The sequence below is a fragment of the Protomyctophum bolini genome, assembly GCF_963924005.1.
Source record: "Protomyctophum bolini genome assembly, chromosome: 13".
NCBI classification, from domain to species: domain Eukaryota; kingdom Metazoa; phylum Chordata; class Actinopteri; order Myctophiformes; family Myctophidae; genus Protomyctophum; species Protomyctophum bolini.
Window position 1 is genome coordinate 6,491,740 of NC_137874.1, and position 20,933 is coordinate 6,512,672.

Below are 20,933 nucleotides of genomic sequence, written 5' to 3' on the forward strand. Positions count from 1 at the left end.
CTATAGGGATGTCATGTTTTTTTGTGCTCCCGATCCGATCATTTGAAAATGGCACGATCGGCCCCCGATTTCCGATCGCGCGATCGGATCGGGACAACCCTAATTTAAACCATGCACATATTTAAGCTCTGACCTCGGAATGTGATTTTAGTTTGGTTGCTGTGATAAGGGTTAGGGGGTTAGGGACCTGTTTATAAATACAGTGGGTGCCCCTCACTTCACAAAATGTGATGTTTATTACAGTATACGTACTTCACTGTATTCGGCAGTTGTGTCATTAAGGAAGAACTTCCTAACTTCTGTCTTTCATTATACCATTCTAGCTGTTCCGTGAAGACAGTGATGGCTTGGAGTCTTGCAATCACCTGGCCTTCAAGTGCCAAGGGTCATACAGTCTCATGAGACACACCAGCTGAGTGTCGACTCTCTGCTCCTCTCCTGCATCTAGAGCCAGGACGCGTCGACCTGTGGGACGATGACGATGAGTCACGGAGACCCTTGTGTTCTCCACAAGCTCTCGTACCACCCTCGGTGGCAAAGGCAATCGTTCAAAATGGACAAACGGAAACACAGGAGAACAAATGCAACGGACTCGATAAACAATTGTTGGCATTGTACGTCATCATCATCATCATCATCATCATCATCATCACCATCACCACCATCATCACCGATACCATCGTTATTAGCATCGACGACATCGTCCCCCGTCCTACACCGGAAGCACTGGTGGCGGTATTGTTTCCTGCTCCCCCTCCTGATGTCTGCTTATCTACCACGTGGAGCCCGGGCGACCACTTTCAAGGTGGCCCTCGTCGGCCCCTGGACATGTGACCCCGTGTACTCCAAGGCCCTCCCTGACCTGGCGGCCCGCCTCGCCACCAGCCGCATCAACAAGGACCCCCACCTCAGGAAAGGCTACTGGTACGACTACACGCTGGTCAACGAGGACTGCAAGTCTTCGCGGGCGCTCGCCCGCTTCTCCGGGCTGGGCGGCTACGGCGCCGCCGCTCTCCTGGGCCCCGCCAACCCGGGCTACTGCTCCGCGGCGGCCCTGATGACCAAAGAGTGGAACGTCGGAATGCTCTCCTGGGGCTGTCTGAAGCCGGACATGGAGGACGGAGGGATGTATCCCACCTTCCTCCGTCCGCTGCCGCTCTCCTCCCGCGTCCTCTTCTCGGTGCTGCGCTACTTCCGCTGGGCCCACGTGGCCGTGGTCTCGGCGGAGGGGGACCTGTGGGAGGCCACCGGGCGCGAGCTGGCCTCGTCGCTGCGGCTCCTCGGCCTTCCGGTCGGCACCGTGGTCACCATGGGCGCCGACGAGGACGGCCCGCGGAGGGCTCTGGAGAAAGTGCGCGAGGCGGATCGGGTTCGAGGTATACTGTGTGTGTGTGCTTGTATTTTGTGAGTGTGCTGTGTGTGTGTGTGTGTGTGTGTGTGTGTGTGTGTGTGTGTGTGTGTGAGAGTCAGTCCAAGTAACATCGGTTTTTGTCCAGCCAACACTGTGCACCAAAGTATTTTTGGTGCTTTTGATGTCAGAAAACGTAAGGTTTTTAAGGTTGAAGGAGACATTCTGTTCAACATGAATCAACATGCAGCGTTTGGTTTCACCCCACCTTTTATGTCTCTCCTATACTTGCGTATACTCTCTGTCACTCTCACTCACACACACACTCCTTCCCTCTCTGTGCGCAGTGGTCATCATGAGCATGCCGTCCGTGCTGATCGGTGGCGAGGCCCAACGCCGGCTTCTGACCAAAGCCTTGGACATGCGTATGATCGGCCGTGGCTACGTGTTCATCCCCTACGACACCCTCCTCTACGCGTTGCCTTACGACAACGCGCACTACGCCGTGCTGCGCAACGACAGCCGGGTTCGCAGGGCCTACGACGGGGTCCTCACCGTCACGATGGACTCTGGAGAGCGCAACTTCTACGAGGCCTACAGAGATGCTCAGGATGCCCATGAGATCCGCTGCCAAACACCAGCGGAGCAGGTGAAACCCAACACGCGTGAATTACATGACACACAAGATTAAACGAGATACTATAGCTAATAGTAATACATTTACATGTCGATTCTTGTGCTCTTACCCTGTACGAATAAACTCATAAATACACGCATGCACGCACGCACGCACGCACGCACACACACACACACACACACACACACACACACACACACAAACATTCTTTCCACATAAAAGCATGATTTTAACAAATACTGTACACTTTTTATTATATATTATAATAACACCTGATGATCATGTTTTAGGGTGGCAAAAAATCGTGGCACTCCATCTTTAAGTTTAGCTTTGAATTTGAAATGCAATGCAGGAACCACTCTGGGACAGCCGTAAAATCATCATCATCATAGATCATCTCATTCCGGCCAATCAGAACCTTCGTCTTCAATGTTTGTGGCTACGCGAACGCTCAAAACTGTCCATTCATTGTCAACGGCATTTCATGTTTGTGTTAGGACAAAGTTTGTGCACATTACACCAAAAGTTGGACATCAAAAAAATACTAAATAAAAAAAAGTAGGCTATAAATGTATTCAGTTACAATAATAAAGATTGGCCTGGCTTGGTTTTTGGTATACTCATCGCCTCTGTCGCTTCCTCCTCCTCCTCCTCCTCCTCCTCCTCCTCCTCCTCCTCCTCTTCCTCTTCCTCCTCCTCTTCCTCCTCCTCCTCCTCCTCCTCCTCCTCCTCCTCCTCCTCCTCCTCCTCCTCCTCTTCCTCCTCCTCCTCCTCCTCTTCCTCCTCCTCCTCCTCCTCTTCCTCCTCCTCCTCTTCCTCCTCCTCCTCCTCCTCTTCCTCCTCCTCCTCCTCTTCCTCCTCCTCCTCTTCCTCCTCCTCTTCTTCCTCCTCCTCCTCTTCCTCCTCCTCTTCCTCCTCCTCCTCCTCTTCCTCTTCCTCTTCCTCCTCCTCCTCCTCCTCCTCCTCTTCTTCCTCCTCCTCCTCTTCCTCCTCCTCCTCCTCCTCCTCTTCCTCCTCCTCCTCTTCCTCCTCCTCCTCCTCCTCTTCCTCCTCCTCCTCCTCCTCCTCTTCCTCCTCCTCCTCTTCCTCCTCCTCTTCCTCTTCCTCTTCCTCCTCCTCCTCTTCTTCCTCCTCCTCCTCTTCCTCCTCCTCCTCCTCCTCCTCCTCCTCCTCTTCCTCCTCCTCCTCTTCCTCTTCCTCTTCCTCCTCCTCCTCTTCCTCTTCCTCCTCCTCCTCTTCCTCTTCCTCTTCCTCTTCCTCCTCCTCCTCTTCCTCTTCCTCTTCCTCTTCCTCCTCCTCCTCCTCCTCCTCCTCCTCCTCCTAGGTGTCTCCGTTCTTCGGCACCATCTACAACATGCTGTACTTCACGGCCATGGCCGCCGAGCAGGCCCGCCTGGGAGGCGTGCGCTGGGTGACGGGCGACAGGCTGCCCGCGGGCGAGGGAGGCTTCGAGTTCCGGGGCTTCAACCAGCCCCTGCGGGCGGGGAGAGACGGCGAGGGCATGCTGGCCCGCTACGTGGTGCTGGACCACAGCGGCAGCGGCTCCGGCCTCTACTCCACGCACGCCCTGGAGGCCGCCCACGTCACCGGGAGGATCGGCGGGCTGAAGTACCTGGGCCGCTCCATCCACTTCGCCGGCAGCACGCCCTACACTGACTCCAGCTGTTGGTTCAGCTCGGACTTTATCTGCACCGGTGGTGAGTCCTGCGCTCCTGTCTTTTTCTCCCCCCCCACACACAAGGTTCCATTCTGGACGGGATAATACCCCCTTTTGGTGTTTTACTTTAGCTATTGAAAAATATCAGATCTACAAGCTCATAGCGCGGCACCAATTCTATACCACAGGTCGTTTCGAGGAAGCAATTTGATTGGTTGAAACGGCCTTCTAGCCGGTGGTTAAACCACTACACACCACCACCTAATCAAACGGGGCGACATTTTGTAGAATCGTCCTCAGGTCTAAATGGGTTAATAATAATAATAATTATTATAATAATTATAATACAAAGAAACATTTATATATTGCCTTGTTTATGTGACTCAGACTTATTCCATCTCTGTCTGTGTTCTCTTCATCCTTCCAGGACTGGACTGGGCCACTCTCCTGTTTCTATTCCTTCTGTTTATACTACTTTCTGCATGCGGAGCATACGTCTACTTCCGTATTAAGTATGTTTTCATCCAAACCCTATCACTCACTTATACAATTAAGCACTTATGCATGTAAAGATGCTGATGTATATTTATGTATTTCTTTCTTTATTTGCTCTGTCCAGGAGAGGTGGAAAGATTGGAATCGGTGGCTTCAACATTGGCAATGATGGAGCGACGAAGGTGGTGCTAACGTTGGATGACCTGATTTTCATCAACACTCAAATGAGCAAACGGGTCAGTTTTTATCCTACCTTTTGTCCTTCACGCCAACTGATTCATCCCCAGTGCCCATGCACACATATTTCTGCCTTTTTTTTGTATAATTTTTATCTCACCCATTTTACACCCCTGTGTCAATCATCTAATGTGATCCTGCCGGCTCTACACACCCTCCACCAACCTAGTCCCCCATATATGGGGGACAAGGGGAGAGCAATAACGGACTTGAACTCATGCTTCCTTCATGCCTGAGTGTCCAAGTTGCTCCTTTGCACCTGACAGGGGGGGAGTTTCCCTGGTTGGACGTAGCGCGAACAAACTTGATAAAAATGCATCGAGTACATACAAAAAAAAAACATTATCGAGCCCAAAGCTTGATAAGCTTTAATTATCAAGCCTGTTATCGAGCATAGCGGTCCATGACGTCATGTTTCAAGACAAGAGAGGCGATCAAGAAATAAATCTAATCACCCATGCTGGCACAAAGAAGTCGATATGAATATGCCATATGAATATGATCCATGGTTTGTACTAATTGATGATGTCACCACAGGGCATGGCCAAGGTTGCCTGGGTATATTCAATGCGTCCTCAATCAAGCAGCAGGTGTTGCTGATTGGCAGAGGCACACAGCCTGTAGGAGTATGTGCACGTGCAGTTACAAATATCACTCACCCTCATGGGGTCATCGCTTGGGCTGTGATGGACATTTTTGTCAAAATTACATTTTTGCCACGGACATACAAAAAAGATTGGACAATAATATCAACAGCTAGCCCTGAATGACCATAACAGGTCTGTAACTCTGAGAGTGTATCCAAATGGTTCCATTTGTGTACACACTCAGAGTTAAGGGGGTTGCAAATAAAACAATCTGAGAAGAACCACTGATAGTTGTATGGCACCTATAATGTGCCATACATAGTAGTAAATGAGTGTCGTACACATTCTGAAGAAAACCTGGAGACTGACATTCAGAAATTGGGTCTTATGATCAAAATAAGAACACTATAATGAATACACATAAATAAGGGTCCTAATGCGTGTCAGATTGACATTAAAATGGTTAAGAACCACTGGCCAGAGCAGTAATACATATCTTCTCTCATCGGGGGTCCCTGGCACATCTTTTCAAATGGGGGTCCGCAGACGTCAGTATACCCGAGTACTGTACTTTAGTATTTCAGTAAAATATCCTAAAAAGTGAAAATAGCAGATCTACGAGGCAACAACGTGTCGCGATTCAATTGTCACTCATTTCGATTTATCGTTATTTTTTTATTTTTTTATTTCTGGAAAACCTTTCAATTGTGTACATTTAAATACAGCAATAGAGAATGAAGAATGAAGAAAGTCTTGCACTTGTGAATACTTGAGCACTCCACTACTTCTAACTTTAAAATAATTTGACAGGGTAACTTTCACTTGTATTTTAGTCATATTTGACCAGGAGTATTTTACAACGTGACTTCTTGGGGTTATGTGTCCACTGTCCACCACCGTGTGCATATACAGTACAAGAAGAAGAAGAAGAAGAAGTTCACCTATTACCTACACTGTACAAAGGATTATCTATTCTGAGCTGACCCCCCCTCCCCTGAGCTGACCTCTCCTCTAACTCATTATGGTCCTTTGTCAGCAGAAGCTAACTGAGGACAGCGTGATGCAAAGCCAGGCCCAGGAAGACACCAAGACGCCCGCTCGCCACTCCGTGTCTGGACGCAGCTACTTCACCTCCACCCCTGACAACTCAAACATTGCTGTCTATGAGGTGAGCCATTTTGTCAAGCCCCCCCCCCCCCCCCCCCCCTGCTATATGCAGTGTTGTTTTCGTCGACTAAAACTATGACAAAAAATGTTCGTCGACTACCTTTTTTCACTGACGAAAGCTAAGCTATACGATGACTAAACTGAGACTACATATAGTGCCAATTTTGTCAACAAATGAAAACTAGACTAACATGTTAGGAGGAGACTAGTGGACAAGAGATCCAGTATAAGTCATTTTACACTAGGTTGCATGCTGAAAATAGCAGATCTACAAGCTCATAACGTGAGCTTGTAGATCCGCTAATTTTCAGCAAGTGTAAAATCAGTCATTACAACGGCATCAAGGCCCCAACTAAAATTTATTTTAGTCGACTAAATCAACTGTAGATTTAGTCGACTAAAATCTTATGATATTCAGTCGACCAAAACTAGACTAAACACTAAAACATTCCAGGTGACTAAAATGTGACTAAAACTAAATAAAAGCTATTCAAGAGACTATGAGTCTATGACTAAAACTAAAATCTAAATGTGCCGCCAAAAACAACACTGAAGCTATGTATGCCTACTGAACTGAACTATGAGAGGCCATATATTATGAGTTCATATAGGCTAGCATCAAAATCTGCTATTTTGAAGAAAAGAAAACTATTTGGAACAATGTGGAATAACAACACAAATATTGTATGTTTGTCCTCGGCCATATATACTGTACATGTTGGGGGTCCTTGACATGAAGTGGTTTGAGAACCACAGTACAGTAAGAAATGTATATATTTATGTACATTCCAGAGCATCCTGGCCGGGGGCTCAGTAAGCTAGTGCTTTGTTTCTCAAACTATTTTGGTTTCAGTAACCTCTTTCCCTGCTCAAGCACCCCCTTAATGTACATTTAAAACAAATTGCAAGAGAAAGCCATGACTGTCTAGTATATATGATGCTATGAATGGATGGATGGATGGATGGATACTGTAAGCACAATGTGCAAATATATATTGACTTCTTTATTCAATAACAGTTGTAGGGCCATTTTTGATATAATTTGGTTTAACAATAGGGTTACACAAAATGTGTAAATGTGCATCAAATCATTAGACGCCAACTTTAACTCACGGACCCCCCACCCATACACCTACCCGCATTTGAGAAATGCTGGGTAAGTGCACTAACCATATAGAAACCTTGCACCTAAATATTTAACATGATAAAACTCTGTATATTGGTGCTAATGATAATGTGTATGTTGTGTGATAAATATTGTCATGTCCTGCATCTTTTAGGGAGACTGGGTCTTTCTGAAGAAATGCCCCGGTGGAAATGCCCCCGTGGAAAGTATCAGTGGAAGTACTGAGAATACCTTCATCAAGGTAAAAGAGCACTGCATTCCAGCATTCATCTATATGTTTATAACCTGTGGGGCAGTCCATTCTGTATGAACCCATTCTGACCTGAGATCAGATTCTAAAAAATAATTGTCTTCTACATCCTGACAGTTTTCTGAAAAAGCTATGACTTCTATGTAAGTCGTTCTTATAGCAGAAAAAAGAAATAGCAGACCTACAAGCTCGTAGAGCTCGTATGAAAACGAAAATGAAATGAAATGAAGCTATTGTTTATGTCTACAAGCAGTGGCGGAATAAAGTAGCCTACTCACATTTTTGAGTGGCGCTAGCCCCTCCGATGCCCACAATACTGTCTCTGTATACCCACAAATAGCATGTTAACACTTTAGTAAATAAAATCAAGTGAGGGGCGCTCTAAATTCTCCATTCATTGTCAAATGTTTGTGTTCATACAGAATCTACACTATAGCTGTTTATAGCTGGGGCTATAGCGCCCCATTTCAACTACCGTATAATTACTTGTTCTATTTGGTTTCAGCTCAGGGACATGCGGCATGAGAACCTCAATCTGGTCCTGGGTCTGTTCTGTGACTCCGGGGTCTTTGGCGTCGTCACTGAACACTGCATGAGGGGCAGCTTGGAGGATCTCCTCAACAATGAGGAAATGCGTCTCGATTGGATGTTCAAGTGCTCTTTGTTAACGGATCTGATTCGGGTAAGGGGGAAAAAAAAACAACGTCTCATCCTGGCCTCTTAAATATATAACTCACTGTCCTAATCATCACACATTTCATAACTATTGGAGCCTTAAAGGGCCGATTCATACTCCTATTTTACCGCTTTTTCGGCGCTGTAGTGCCGAAATGATTTCGGCTCGTCAGAAATTTTCAGTAGCACCGAAGAGTCGACTTTAGGACGGTACCCGCCCCCCCCTGAACCTCAAATGACGTCACATTGTAGGCTCTACAGAGCCGAACCGACTTTTATTCGGCTCTAAAATAGGAGTATGAATCGGCCCTTAGACCACTGAGATCAGCAAACTAGCTGCTGTTGGAGACTCCCAAGACTAACTTGAGGAGTAGGTGCTGCTGTTGCTCCTATAGGCTCTCTTGCGTAAAAAAAAAAAAAACGTTATTTTTAATCACTTCTTAAAACACACTTTTATTCTTTGGCTTTTAACCACACTTGTGTCTTGATCTTGTTCTGTAATTGTATGTAATGTGTTGTGCTCTTGTTGTTGTTGCACTGATTTGATTGTTGATGTTTGTGTTCTCACCCTGTGCAGCACTTTGGCCAATTTTGATTGCTGTAAAAATGTATAAATAACGTTTGACTTTGATTTTCACACAAAACGTTCTTCCGCAGGGAATGAAATACCTGCACAATCGTCACGTTATCCACGGGAGGCTCAAATCTCGCAACTGTGTGGTGGACGGTCGCTTTGTCCTGAAGGTGACTGATTATGGCTTCAACGACATCATGCTATGCCAGAACATATGTCTGCCGATGGAGGACCCAGAGGGTGAGTTCATGTACAACATGTTGAAACTATAATCTCCCCTTTGATTCAGATTGGGAGCTTGTATGATGATGATGATGATGATGATCAACATTTCAAAGATCTTTTGAAAATCTTTAGAAAAAATAAATCCCCAAAATAGGGACTCTGGGGTTCTCGTTGTTAATTGTTATTTTGCATTTGTGTTGTATTATTTACTTATTGTAGATATGATGTGTTTCTCACTCACCCAGATCTGTTGTGGACAGCTCCGGAGCTTCTGAGAGACTCTAGTATTTTGCAGAAGGGAACCTTCCAAGGCGATGTGTACAGTTTCTCTATCATCATGCAGGAAATCATCTCTCGCTGTGCTCCTTTCTGCATGCTTGACATGCCTCCCAAGGGTGAGACAGGATTCATTAAATAAAATGAATGGCCGTATAAAAAGGAAATAAGAGTGTGTGTGCAACATTTGGCATCGACCGGGTTAACGGTGTCGGAGATTAGCTGTACACAGACGGACACACACACACGCACACACACACACACACACACACGCACACACACACACACACACACACACGCACACACACACACACACACACACACACACACACACACACACACACACACACACACACACACCAAAAATGCCCACACGATTTGAGTCTGGCTTATTAGCCAGGCTAGGAGACAATGACTAGATTGTTTCAGTAGGAACAGTGACTAAAGAGACATCTGCATTTTGATCTATGGGAAAGACATTGTGAACATGGCCAGAAACTGTGGTTGACATTCAAGCACATTCAGTGGACAATGCTCTTGTATTGTGATATGTAAGGAAAAGCAGAAGAGCAACACTTCCTCAGGTGACTGTGAATATCAATGCAGGACATGATCAGACTGACAGTCCGTCGACAACTACATTTTATCAAGGGATATTAACCCATTTTGGGATTCTGTTATACTTTAGCTATTGAAAAAGAGCAGATCTACAAGCTCGTAGCGCGCCACCGAGTGGCGCACTACGAGCTTGTAGGTCTGCTATTTTTTTTTAATCGTGAAAATGTGGCACAAATCTTTGAATATATATTTCAGAGCGAACTTTTTTAATGAAAATATTGGCTTCTGGGGGGGGTCCCTGGAACTTCATATTTTTAGATGGGGGTCCGTGGCCCAATAGGGATAATTCTGGGGGTCCTTGACATGAAAAAGGTTGAGCACCACTGACCAGAAAAATGTTAGGATCTAGAAGATTTCTTTTGATCAACCTCAGTCCAAAATGGGTTAAAGTATATTGCAGTGCATGAAGCCCTCATGCAAAAACTAAAGGGTTCTGACCCTGTTATGCTTCAGGGGGCATTTTCCTGGCATGCTTTGGGCCCACTGCAAATCAAAACAATGATTTGCAAAGATTTACACTGATCACATTTACAGTATTCTGTGACAAAACTCCTGATGGGAGTGGTCTCTTCCAGGACCTCACAGGGGTTTGAGGAGTATGACATTGAATGTGACTGACCATCACAGTGAGTGACCAGAACTCAACCCACTTGAACAAAATCAGATCAACATATGATGGAATTAATTCTGTAATGGCCGTACTGTATATATGGAGCGTGTCTTGAGTTTATAGGGTTTGATGAGGTCAGATCAACACATGGAATGCCAGAACAGGTCGGCTCCATATATGGAGATCTACGGGTCATGGCCGCAGGCGGGGCAGTGTCTCGAGTGTACAGGGTTTGATGAGGTGTGTGTGTGTGTGTGTGTGTGTGTGCGTGTGTGTGTGCGTGCGTGTGCGTGTGCGTGCGCGTCGGTTGACAGAGATCATAAACAAGGTCAGATCACCTCCACCCTTGTGCCGCCCTGATGTGTCTGTGGACGAGGCCCCGATGGAAGTGATCCAGGTGATGAAACAGTGCTGGAGTGAAGACCCTCAGCAGAGACCCACCTTTGAGGACATATTCAAACAGGTAGGAAAGCACCAGCATGCAGTGCTTGATGATCCAGTGCAGCCCCACTCTGTCCGCACAGTGTTTCACAAATGTTTTTTTTTTTCTGCTAGAGAACCAAAAGATAGATTTGGTCGGTCTTCCCGGCCGGGACCCAAATGTACAAAAAAAAAACAAGAATTGATTAAATCAATTAATTACCAGCTGCATTGTTATTATCTGCGAGGGTCCGCTATAACTGCCTCTGTGTCCGTTTCAGCGCAGTAGTTTAGGTTTCCGCCAGGACATATTTGCGGTGCACGCACGCGCGCGCGCGCACACACAGACACACACACACACACACACACACACACACACACTTACACACACCTTAGAGTATATTAATAGAGACGGCACCCGGAGGAAACCCTGAGCTAAATGGACATAGTGGCCGAATTTGGTATTGCAGCTCGAGCCAGCGCTGGTCCGTTGACTATCATTGCGCACGTTCATGTTATTGGGGGCAATGACACGTGAACACTGATTCATTCGTGAACGCGTGCAATGATAGTCAACGGTCAGCGCGTTCACATTTGGCCCAATCCATCCCAGAATGCACTCTGTTCCTACCCGGAAGGAGGAGTGAAAATGAAATCACCTCATGCGCTTTTGAGCAACTTAATGCAAGTGGACGGGAGGAGAAATCCGGTGCCGTCTCTATTAATATATACAGTATATACTTTAAGACAAACACGCATGCACGCACGCACGCACACACACACACACACACACACACACACACACACACACACACACACACACAGAGAGAGAGAGAAACAGCGCGTCCCTCAAAGAAAAGAAGCCATGTACAGTATGGCACCAACATTGGTGCTGTTCATGGCTAGCTACGCTTTGTACAACATTGGTGCTGTTCATGGCTAGCTACGCTGTGTACAACATTGGTGCTGTTCATGGCTAGCTACGCTGTGTACAACATTGGTGCTGTTCATGGCTAGCTACGCTGTGTACAACATTGGTGCTGTTCATGGCTAGTTACGCTGTGTACAACATTGGTGCTGTTCATGGCTAGCTACGCTGTGTACAACATTGGTGCTGTTCATGGCTAGCTACGCTGTGTACAACATTGGTGCTGTTCATGGCTAGCTACGCTGTGTACAACATTGGTGCTGTTCATGGCTAGCTACGCTGTGTACAACATTGGTGCCGGGCTTGGCCGCTGTGATTGGCTGGCTGGTGTGCCATTATACACTGTGCACAAAATTGTTGTACTGTCAAAAAATGGGTCTCGGCTCCCGCCCCGTTATTTGGGAAACACTGTTCTATATACAGAGTTCTTAACGTTCTTCTTTGATCAATAGATGAATGATTCGTGTCCTCCTCCCTCCCCTCTCGTGTGTAGTTCAAGAGCATCACCAAGGGCAAGAAGACCAACATCATTGACTCCATGCTGCGCATGTTGGAGCAATACTCCTCTAACCTGGAGGACCTGATCAGAGAGAGAACAGAGGAGCTGGAGGTGGAGAAACTGAAGACAGAGGCTCTGGTGGCACAGATGTTGCCCAAGTAAGAGTCACATGCTGTGCAAATCAAAATAGCTCAGTATAGCAACCTCACATGTCCACATACAGTATAGTACTAAATGAGGAGATTGTCACTATTATAGATATATCCACCAAAACCTTATGCCTTGTAAGGCCAAACCGTAGCAATGAATGCAACTAGTCGCAACTCCTTGCCACAAAACAGTTTTAAGGTCAACCGCACCAATGCACGTACTCCTTGCAACTGCCATTGGGGATAATGGTTGCAAGTAGTTGCATGTTGCATAATGGTGAATAATTTGTGTGGTTTGGGCTTTAGGCCTTATCCGTAATCTTCTTGCATTTTTCAAACATCTTAAATTAGAGAAAATATCTACATCTACCCGTTGTGAGCTTGTAGATTAGCTATTTTCACTATTTCAAAAGGTTTTTACGTATTAAAACATGCCTAAGAAGATTAAGGATAAGGCGCTGCGCTGCGTATATATCTACAACGAAGGGAGAATATATTCAAGTGCTGTTTGTTTCATTAGGTGTCTAGTTGATACTGTATTTAAAGAACATAATGCATATATCATCAATAATAAAAAATAAAAGATGGTCATCGTACTGACTTCAATGCTAAGGTGAAATCCAAATGAATTCTGCCATAGTGAAATATCGCTGTATACGTTGTGAGATGTGTGTCCATTCTTTTTTTGTCAAATATGTTTTTATTGAACAACAGATTATAAATTATTACAAACATTATGATATGAAATACTTTTTTTTTTTATGAAACAAAAATTAAAGAAAAAAATAAAATAAAGACAAAAAAGATAAAGAAATCCCTTAACCCTCCCACCCATACTGCTCGGTGACACTGCATACTATATAATAAGATGATAGAAAGCTCATGGAAAACATCTGAAAAGAAAATGGCGTACAGTCAACCATATCAATGGTATAGATGTGTGTCCATTCTGTTCTCTATTCATTGTGTCTTATTATATCCATCCAGGTCTGTGGCTCAGGCACTGAAGTTGGGCAAACCCGTCAAACCAGAGTTTTTCCAACAGGTCACCCTCTACTTCAGCGACATCATGGGCTTCACTACCATCTCGGCTATCAGTCAGCCCACCGAGGTGGTGGAGTTTCTCAACGACATGTACTCAACGTTCGACGGCATCATTTCCACACATGACGTGTACAAGGTCAGTGATTTAAGAGACTCCTCCTCCACATTTCATGCAGAATTATGAACTTAAAAATGAATTAGTGTAGAATTATATTTTAGCAAGAAGCAGAGCTCTAAGCCAGGGGTTCTCAACCCGTGGGTCGCGACCCCTCTGGGGGGGGGGGGGGGGGGGGGTCGCCAAATTATTTTGGGGGGGTCCTCAAATTATTAAAAAAAAAAAACCTTTTTTTATTTTTTTTGCAACTGAATGGTTGGAAAGTGGAAATGAAGAGTTTACATATAGTACACATAGTACATGCATACATCTTCCCTAATGATTATATCTGGTTTCACTATTTATTTATGGTGTATTGTCTCACAGACACACAGACAGTTTAGGCCAGCTTCTATAGTTAGTGCTCACTGCGTTTCGCAATTAAGGTTATTGTAGCAGTCAATTTATATTGGGGGTCGGGAGGGAGGGGGCGGGGCGGGGTCCCGAGACATTGCCAAAGCATTTCCGGGGGGTCCCCGGCCAATAGAGGGTATATGCGCGTGACATCATCATCAAACCAGGAAGTTATGCGGGAACGCCCACATATCCGATTGCGTTAAACAACGTTAAACAATGTTAAACTCACTTTGCATGTTGCTTTGCCACTCGATTTGCCACTCGATGTGCCATTCATTTTAAGCATGCGCATACCTCTCTATTGGGTGACTGCTGATTTTGGTGACCCCCGGCCTGGCCTTTCCTCTCATGCCACCCTTCTAGGCAACACTTGAATGCTGAGGGCATTAATATTCCCTGGAGAATTAACCCAATTGTGGCGGCGGGTGGCTCAGGGGTAGAGTTGCCGGATGGTAACCGCAAGGTTGCCAGTTTGAACGCGGGCTCCCCCCCGAGTTAGCGAAGTGTCCTTGAGCAAGACCCCCTAATTGCTCCCTGATGTGCTGGTTGGTGCCTTGCATGGTTTCCGCCGACATCGGCGTATGAATGTGTGTGTGTGTGAATGGGTGAATGTAATGCACAATCTATGTAAAGTGCCTTGGATAAAGGTGCTATATATATGCACCATTTACCATAATTGTATATGTATGAGCATATGCGGGAAGCAGCACGTATAGGGAGCAACACAGGAAAATATTATCTTGCATCTCATTGCCTTCTAAGGAGCTGAAAGCAATTAAACCATACAAGACAATGTAACCTACTGTATACCTGCTTTTCACTGTGTCTTTTATTTTGAGTATTACCAACACATTGAAGCTTTTATTATCCGCTTATCAAGCTATACACAGTAAAAACCTAAGTGTAAATTGACTATTACAGGTCCATTGGCTCGGAGGATGACCGACCACTGTATGGGTCACTTTTACACCCTCAGAGATGAATGAACAGTCCGGTTGTGTGTGATGATGACCTCTCTCTGTGTGTTATTTAGGTTGAAACTATTGCTGACTCCTACATGGTGGCCTCCGGGTGCCCGAACCGAAATGGCAACCGCCACGCAGCCGAGTTGGCGAACCTGTGTCTTGATATTCTCCACATCATGGGGACGTTCAGAATGAGGCACATGCCTGACGTGAAAATCAGGATTCGCATGGGCCTTCACTCTGGTGAGCAGCAGAGAAAGTCTTGTTCTTTGTATGTATGAAGAGATAGTGAATGTACATCCGCTTAAAGTTCTCAAATAAAGTTCGACATCAAGAAAAAGAAAAACCGCACACTGGTAAAAAAAAATAAGCTCCACTGTTTTTACTGCGCTCTCAACCTTTCCATCAGTCATATCTGACTGATGGAAAAGTTGATCAGTTTTTAATATTTTCTTTGTGCCATGGTGACACGACGTCACATCGACCTTCGATCACGCCAGAGTCATATTTCATTCACAACATTTGAAAAGTATTAGGGAAACTGTATGCACAGCAGACTGTTTTTTACAGACACGCACACAAGCCACAACGCAGCAAAGATGAGTTCCAAACCAAACAGGGCGTTAAGGTGAAAACAAGGGAATTTAGTGAATGCATGAGAATATAATGTCAGGATTCTAACGGCAAGGAGGTATTTTGATCTAATCCTTCTCTAGAACATATTCTATCCTCTTAGACTCTGTCATCCAATTAGACACCGCTTTACTCTACAAATGAATAAAAACCATTACACAGTACATGCTTTAATTATCGGTCAGTTAAAAAGGTTGATATAACGTATGACCAAAACTGAGTTGAATAGTACATCTCTTCAAACTCAGTCTGACAAGCCTAAATAGACCTGACATTATAAGGGATTATAAAAACACAACATGACAACTGTGAGTGAACACTTGCCAATCAGTGACTTCCTAGTCAAACGTGTGTGTGTGTGTGTGTGTGTGTGTGTGTGTGTGTGTGTGTGTGTGTGTGTGTGTGTGTGTGTGTGTGTGTGTGTGTGTGTGTGTGTGTGTGTGTGTGTGTGTGTGTGTGTGTGTGTGTGTGTGTGTGTGTGTGTGTGTGTGTGTGTGTGTGTGCGTGCGTGTGTGTGTGTGTGTGTGTGTGTGTGTGTGTGTGTGTGTGTGTGTGTGTTGTTTTCCAGGCTCAGTGGTAGCTGGAGTAGTAGGTCTGACAATGCCTCGGTATTGTCTGTTCGGAGACACTGTGAACACAGCATCTCGAATGGAGACCACGTCGACGCGTGAGAACCCTTTATTTGCATTTTGTTTTGCCAGAGCACCAACTTGAAAGAAAAGCACAGGCATTTGGCTGTTTGAGGCCACGCAAACTGCAGGCTAAAGAGGGTTTACAGTGACAAGTCCTTTGTAATCCTTTAAGACCATCAGTAGCCTAGTATTAGCGGCCAAAATCAAGGTTTAATGTAAATGTCCTCCATGAACAAGTTTGCCTCAGACACCCCTTTTTGCTAATTTATAAATAGAACTATAATAATATTTGAGATGTTCAAGTGTAGACAATTTTTCTTTTTTTATTAAACAGTCAAATGTGTTGGAACTCCCAAGTGAAGATACCGTACCACAGAAACTATCTAGCATAGTTGTTGTTGAAGAGCAACAGCAGGGAAATGTATTGCAGAGCTATAACGATGTCTATACTGCCACCAAGTGGTTTGTATTTGCACTTATATGATTTGCAAATCACAGCCAAATGCTTCATTTCTACTACTCTAACAACATTCCTGGTAGAATATGGTTAAGAGTTAATAGCCATTTTAAGCTAGAATTTACATAAATAATAAATACAATTTGGCACATTTAAATATTGTCAAATATCCTGAAGCAGTGGTTTTCAACCCTTTTCATAACAAGGCCCATTATTTATTGGGTATGTGAGCCATGCACGGACCACCATTTGACATTTAGGGCTGTATTTTGCGTGTCTTAAGTACCAGGTCTTATTCCCTAACTTGAGTAAACTAAAGACCTGGAGGCGTGGTCAATGCTCTTTGGCCACTCAGAATAGCCAAATGGCATTGATCACGCCTCCAGGTCTTTAGTTTACTCAAGTTAGGGAATAAGACCTGGTACTTAAGACACGCAAAATACAGCCCTTAGCCTCTCAGATCCAAAACTAACAGATATTTTGTTGTCATTGGACAAGATTTAGCTGACCATTCCATTCTGTATGTATTGATGTTGGTACCATTCAGGAGAGATAACAGGCAAACGTTGAATTGTGTAGACTTCTTGTAAATAAAGCAATGCAGATGTGTAAAAGGGCCCATTTGGTTATGATTATGTTTCCGTATTTTCTTTTCTTTTTCTCCTTTGCCACAGCTTACAGAGTTCATGTCAACCAAAGCACAGTCAAACTCCTGAACGAGTTGAACATGGGCTATAAATTAGAGCTCAGAGGCCTCACAGAGCTCAAGGTACTGTACATATCACATATGCTGTAATACTGTACAGTGAACCGCATAAGGATGTATCTTTGAAATAAAATAAAAATAATTCCTTTGCCTTTCAGGGGAAGGGAATTGAGAACACATATTGGTTAGTTGGGAAAGATGACTTCCACAAACCTCTGCCCGCACCACTACAACTAAAACCTGGGTAAGAGAACACTATCTTGTGCTTTTACAGCTTAGATTTCTGCACGTTTGATTTAAATGTACCATTGCAGTGGCGTGCACACATAGACTTCAAAGGGGGCTTCAGCCCCTGCCCTTTTACCCGTCTTTAAAACAACTGCCCTTTCCAGACATTGAATGCAGAATTTACTATGGTGAAAGAAATGCACATGCCCCTCCTTTCCATGGCATGCCGGAAGGCAGCATTCAGGAGAATTGCTTTTTTCCCCCGAAGTCTCCTCGACTTGAACGCAGCATTTTGTGTTGAACAAATTTGTTTTTCGAAATCCATGTCGTACACCGCACAGCTCCACTAGCTACAGAGTGCTGGGTTGCACCCCGAAAATAGCTGATCTACAAGCTCACAACGCGCCACAGCGCGACGCGTTGAGAACTTGTAGATCAGCTATTTTTGTCCAAAAGTGCCCTCTTATGGGATTTCAGCCCCTGCCTCTCTGACACTCTCTGCACGTCCCTGCCTCCACTTTGACCTAAATTATGTATAAGCTAATGTTTCACAACATCACCTAAACAATGTTTATGCTAGCTGTATAATACGTAACATTTATGTTGTTATTACAGGGAAACGAATCATGGCATCAGTTTGGAAGAGATACCTCCTGACAGAAGACAAATATTTCTAGAACGACAAAAGAAGAAGTAAAGCTTTGAAACATTTACGTCTGTATTTTTACTGAAAATAACAATGCACTTAACCTTAGGCCACTAAGGTTAGAGGAGAGTTTACTGCCTGCTAAATGGGGGGAAAAAACTATTGAAGGCCTATACTGTATACAATTAAAAATGAGGTGGATTGGAGACAATTAAGGGAGAGCTTGTTTTTCTTACCTATTCCGCCCACCACGGATGGCCAACCGAGACGGCGCACTACCCATGTGGTGTTTTACCTTTTGGAGTGTAGCGAAACAAACGTCAATAGGCGGCAGGCCATTCTGCCAGTGCCATCATGATAATGTCACTGTACCTGTATCAGTGAGTGACAAATTTCATAAGACATACACACACACACACACACACACGCTCACACACACACACACACACACACACACACACATATACACACGCACACACACACATAGCCACACACACATATACACACACGCACACACACACACACACACACACACATATACACACGCACTCACACACACACATAGCCACACACACATACACACGCACACATAGCCACACACACACACACACACACACACTTAGAGGCCCCATCCACACACACACACACACACACACACACACACACACCACACACACATCCATACATACATACACACACATACTGTATACATAGTCACATACACACTATAGGATGAGACACGCACGTCTCACGCACTAACATGCACGGGGAACCGCTGGCCGAGCGGGCCATATAGGGATATGTTTAGGTGAACCCCAACGGGTGATTGGACGGGCCAGGTTCGGAACACACATACCCAGTGGCCGGCCCGCACACACTAGCACAACCCAAAACTCAGTGCGCGTACATGGACAGCAATGTATAAGCTTGATATAAAGTGACAGACAAAGGTACCCCATTTTCTCCCTTCCCCTCTCCTGTTCAGTCTGTGTGTGATATCTCCCCAAACCCCCGCCCTTTCCCCCCTTTGTCTTGAAACTGTGTTCAATTATATCTTACAATAAATGTACTCATGTTAAACCTTGCCGGACCTGTTTGAATTGCCTCATTCCCTCGACGGTGGCATCATAATAACCATTGATCAGACCGTACGCAACAAAAGGGTTGTGTAGTTGTCTGTTGGTTTGTATGTGTTTGTTTGTGTGTGCCTCGACGGAGCGGGCGGTAGAGTTTCTGCTATACGGTATCTGCACGCTGGTTGTGGTGGGTGGGCCGGTCTGGGCCAAATTCACGCGAAAATGACCGGGCCGAATTTTTTGTCCCAGTCCAGCCCTGCCTCCCTAACTTTGACTTCACTTTACAAAACTAAGCCAAACTCAAAAAGACACAAATTTGAGTTGGAAAGGATATGTTGAAATTAGGGTAATCATATGGTATAAAAGGTCAGATCGTGGCGTCGTGTTACCTGATTGAGTTAGAGAAGTGATCGTAGGTTTCTCTCCCTGCAGTACAGTACAGTACAGTACAGTACAGTACAGTACAGTGTTTCTATGTCAGTGGTTCTCAAACATTTTCATGTGAAGGACCCCCAAAAATGTATGTAATTGTCCTCCGACCCCCATCTGAAAATATGTTGTTCCAGAAAAGCAAAGATTTGAGTTAAAAACGTATGCTCTGATTTGAGGCACATTTTCACGATTTTTCAAAAATAGCAGACCTACACGCTCGCTATGAGCTTGTAGATCTGCTATTTTTCAACAGCTAAAGCATAACATAATGCTTAAAACACCAAAAGGGGTTCCCGCCCAGAATGGGTTAATACTGTACGTGTCAATTTAGGGGTCCTTGACCTGAAAATGTTTGAGAACGATGCACTGATTTAGAGGTCATCGAGAGCTACTGTAACTTAACTTGCATGATGGACGGTCTGGGTTTAATAATGGAATAAATATCACAATAACGTGTGTGTAATTCTGCATGTATTTATACGGTCCTTTGGTTCTTTGTAGAAATATTGGCAATTTTATCATTACACCCCAAGGGTGGTTTCAATGTTTTAGTATAGTATAGTGAAGTAGAATGTATTTTTTTTTTCAATAAATTGTGAGTTTAATACTCCAAATCCGTGGCTAATCCTGACTTTTAACATTTCTGCTTTTGCAAATCATATACCGGAACACTAAATTCATGCATCTGTAACTGGCTAATAAATGAGAAATGGCAATCTAATATTATGCACAAATGTCAACTTTAATGTCACAACATTTATTCTAACCACGCACCCTATGTATATGTTTGTATATAATTCACCCTAGTCATATCAGGAATATTTGAATATCTGACCTGTTATCCTTGTTCTTTCTTTGAGTTCTCTATTCTTACCTTTCCCGTTCAAACTACAAACGGGAGATTGTACAAAAAAGCATTTCACCCACTTTTTTCCCCCTTTTTTTTTTACACATGTAAACCTGTGACAATAAAGTGGAAGTTGATGTTGACATTTTGTGAATGGTTTAATTATGTAATAAACGGATAAACTGATTTTTCTTTTTTACTACCTACAAAAATCTAAATTAGCTTAAATGTTAAATGTTAATAATCTTGAAGAATTTATAAAAAACATTAAAACATTA

The 20,933-nt window shown here is 44.4% G+C and overlaps 1 protein-coding gene across 1 annotated transcript; it reads left to right on the plus strand.

Annotated features, from left to right (window-relative positions):
- The first annotated feature begins 698 nt into the window (after positions 1 to 698).
- Positions 699 to 18,683, plus strand: gucy2d (guanylate cyclase 2D, retinal). Its single transcript, XM_080779717.1, has 18 exons — positions 699 to 1,376; positions 1,696 to 1,997; positions 3,310 to 3,682; positions 4,070 to 4,154; positions 4,262 to 4,373; positions 6,001 to 6,129; positions 7,409 to 7,495; positions 8,010 to 8,186; positions 8,837 to 8,993; positions 9,224 to 9,373; positions 10,797 to 10,945; positions 12,324 to 12,487; positions 13,466 to 13,658; positions 15,067 to 15,241; positions 16,200 to 16,298; positions 17,395 to 17,489; positions 17,585 to 17,670; positions 18,270 to 18,683. The coding sequence occupies exons 1-18, from the start codon at positions 761 to 763 to the stop codon at positions 18,349 to 18,351; spliced, it is 3,231 nt and encodes a 1,076-aa protein (XP_080635843.1). The 5' UTR covers positions 699 to 760; the 3' UTR covers positions 18,352 to 18,683.
- Positions 18,684 to 20,933: the final 2,250 nt, after the last annotated feature.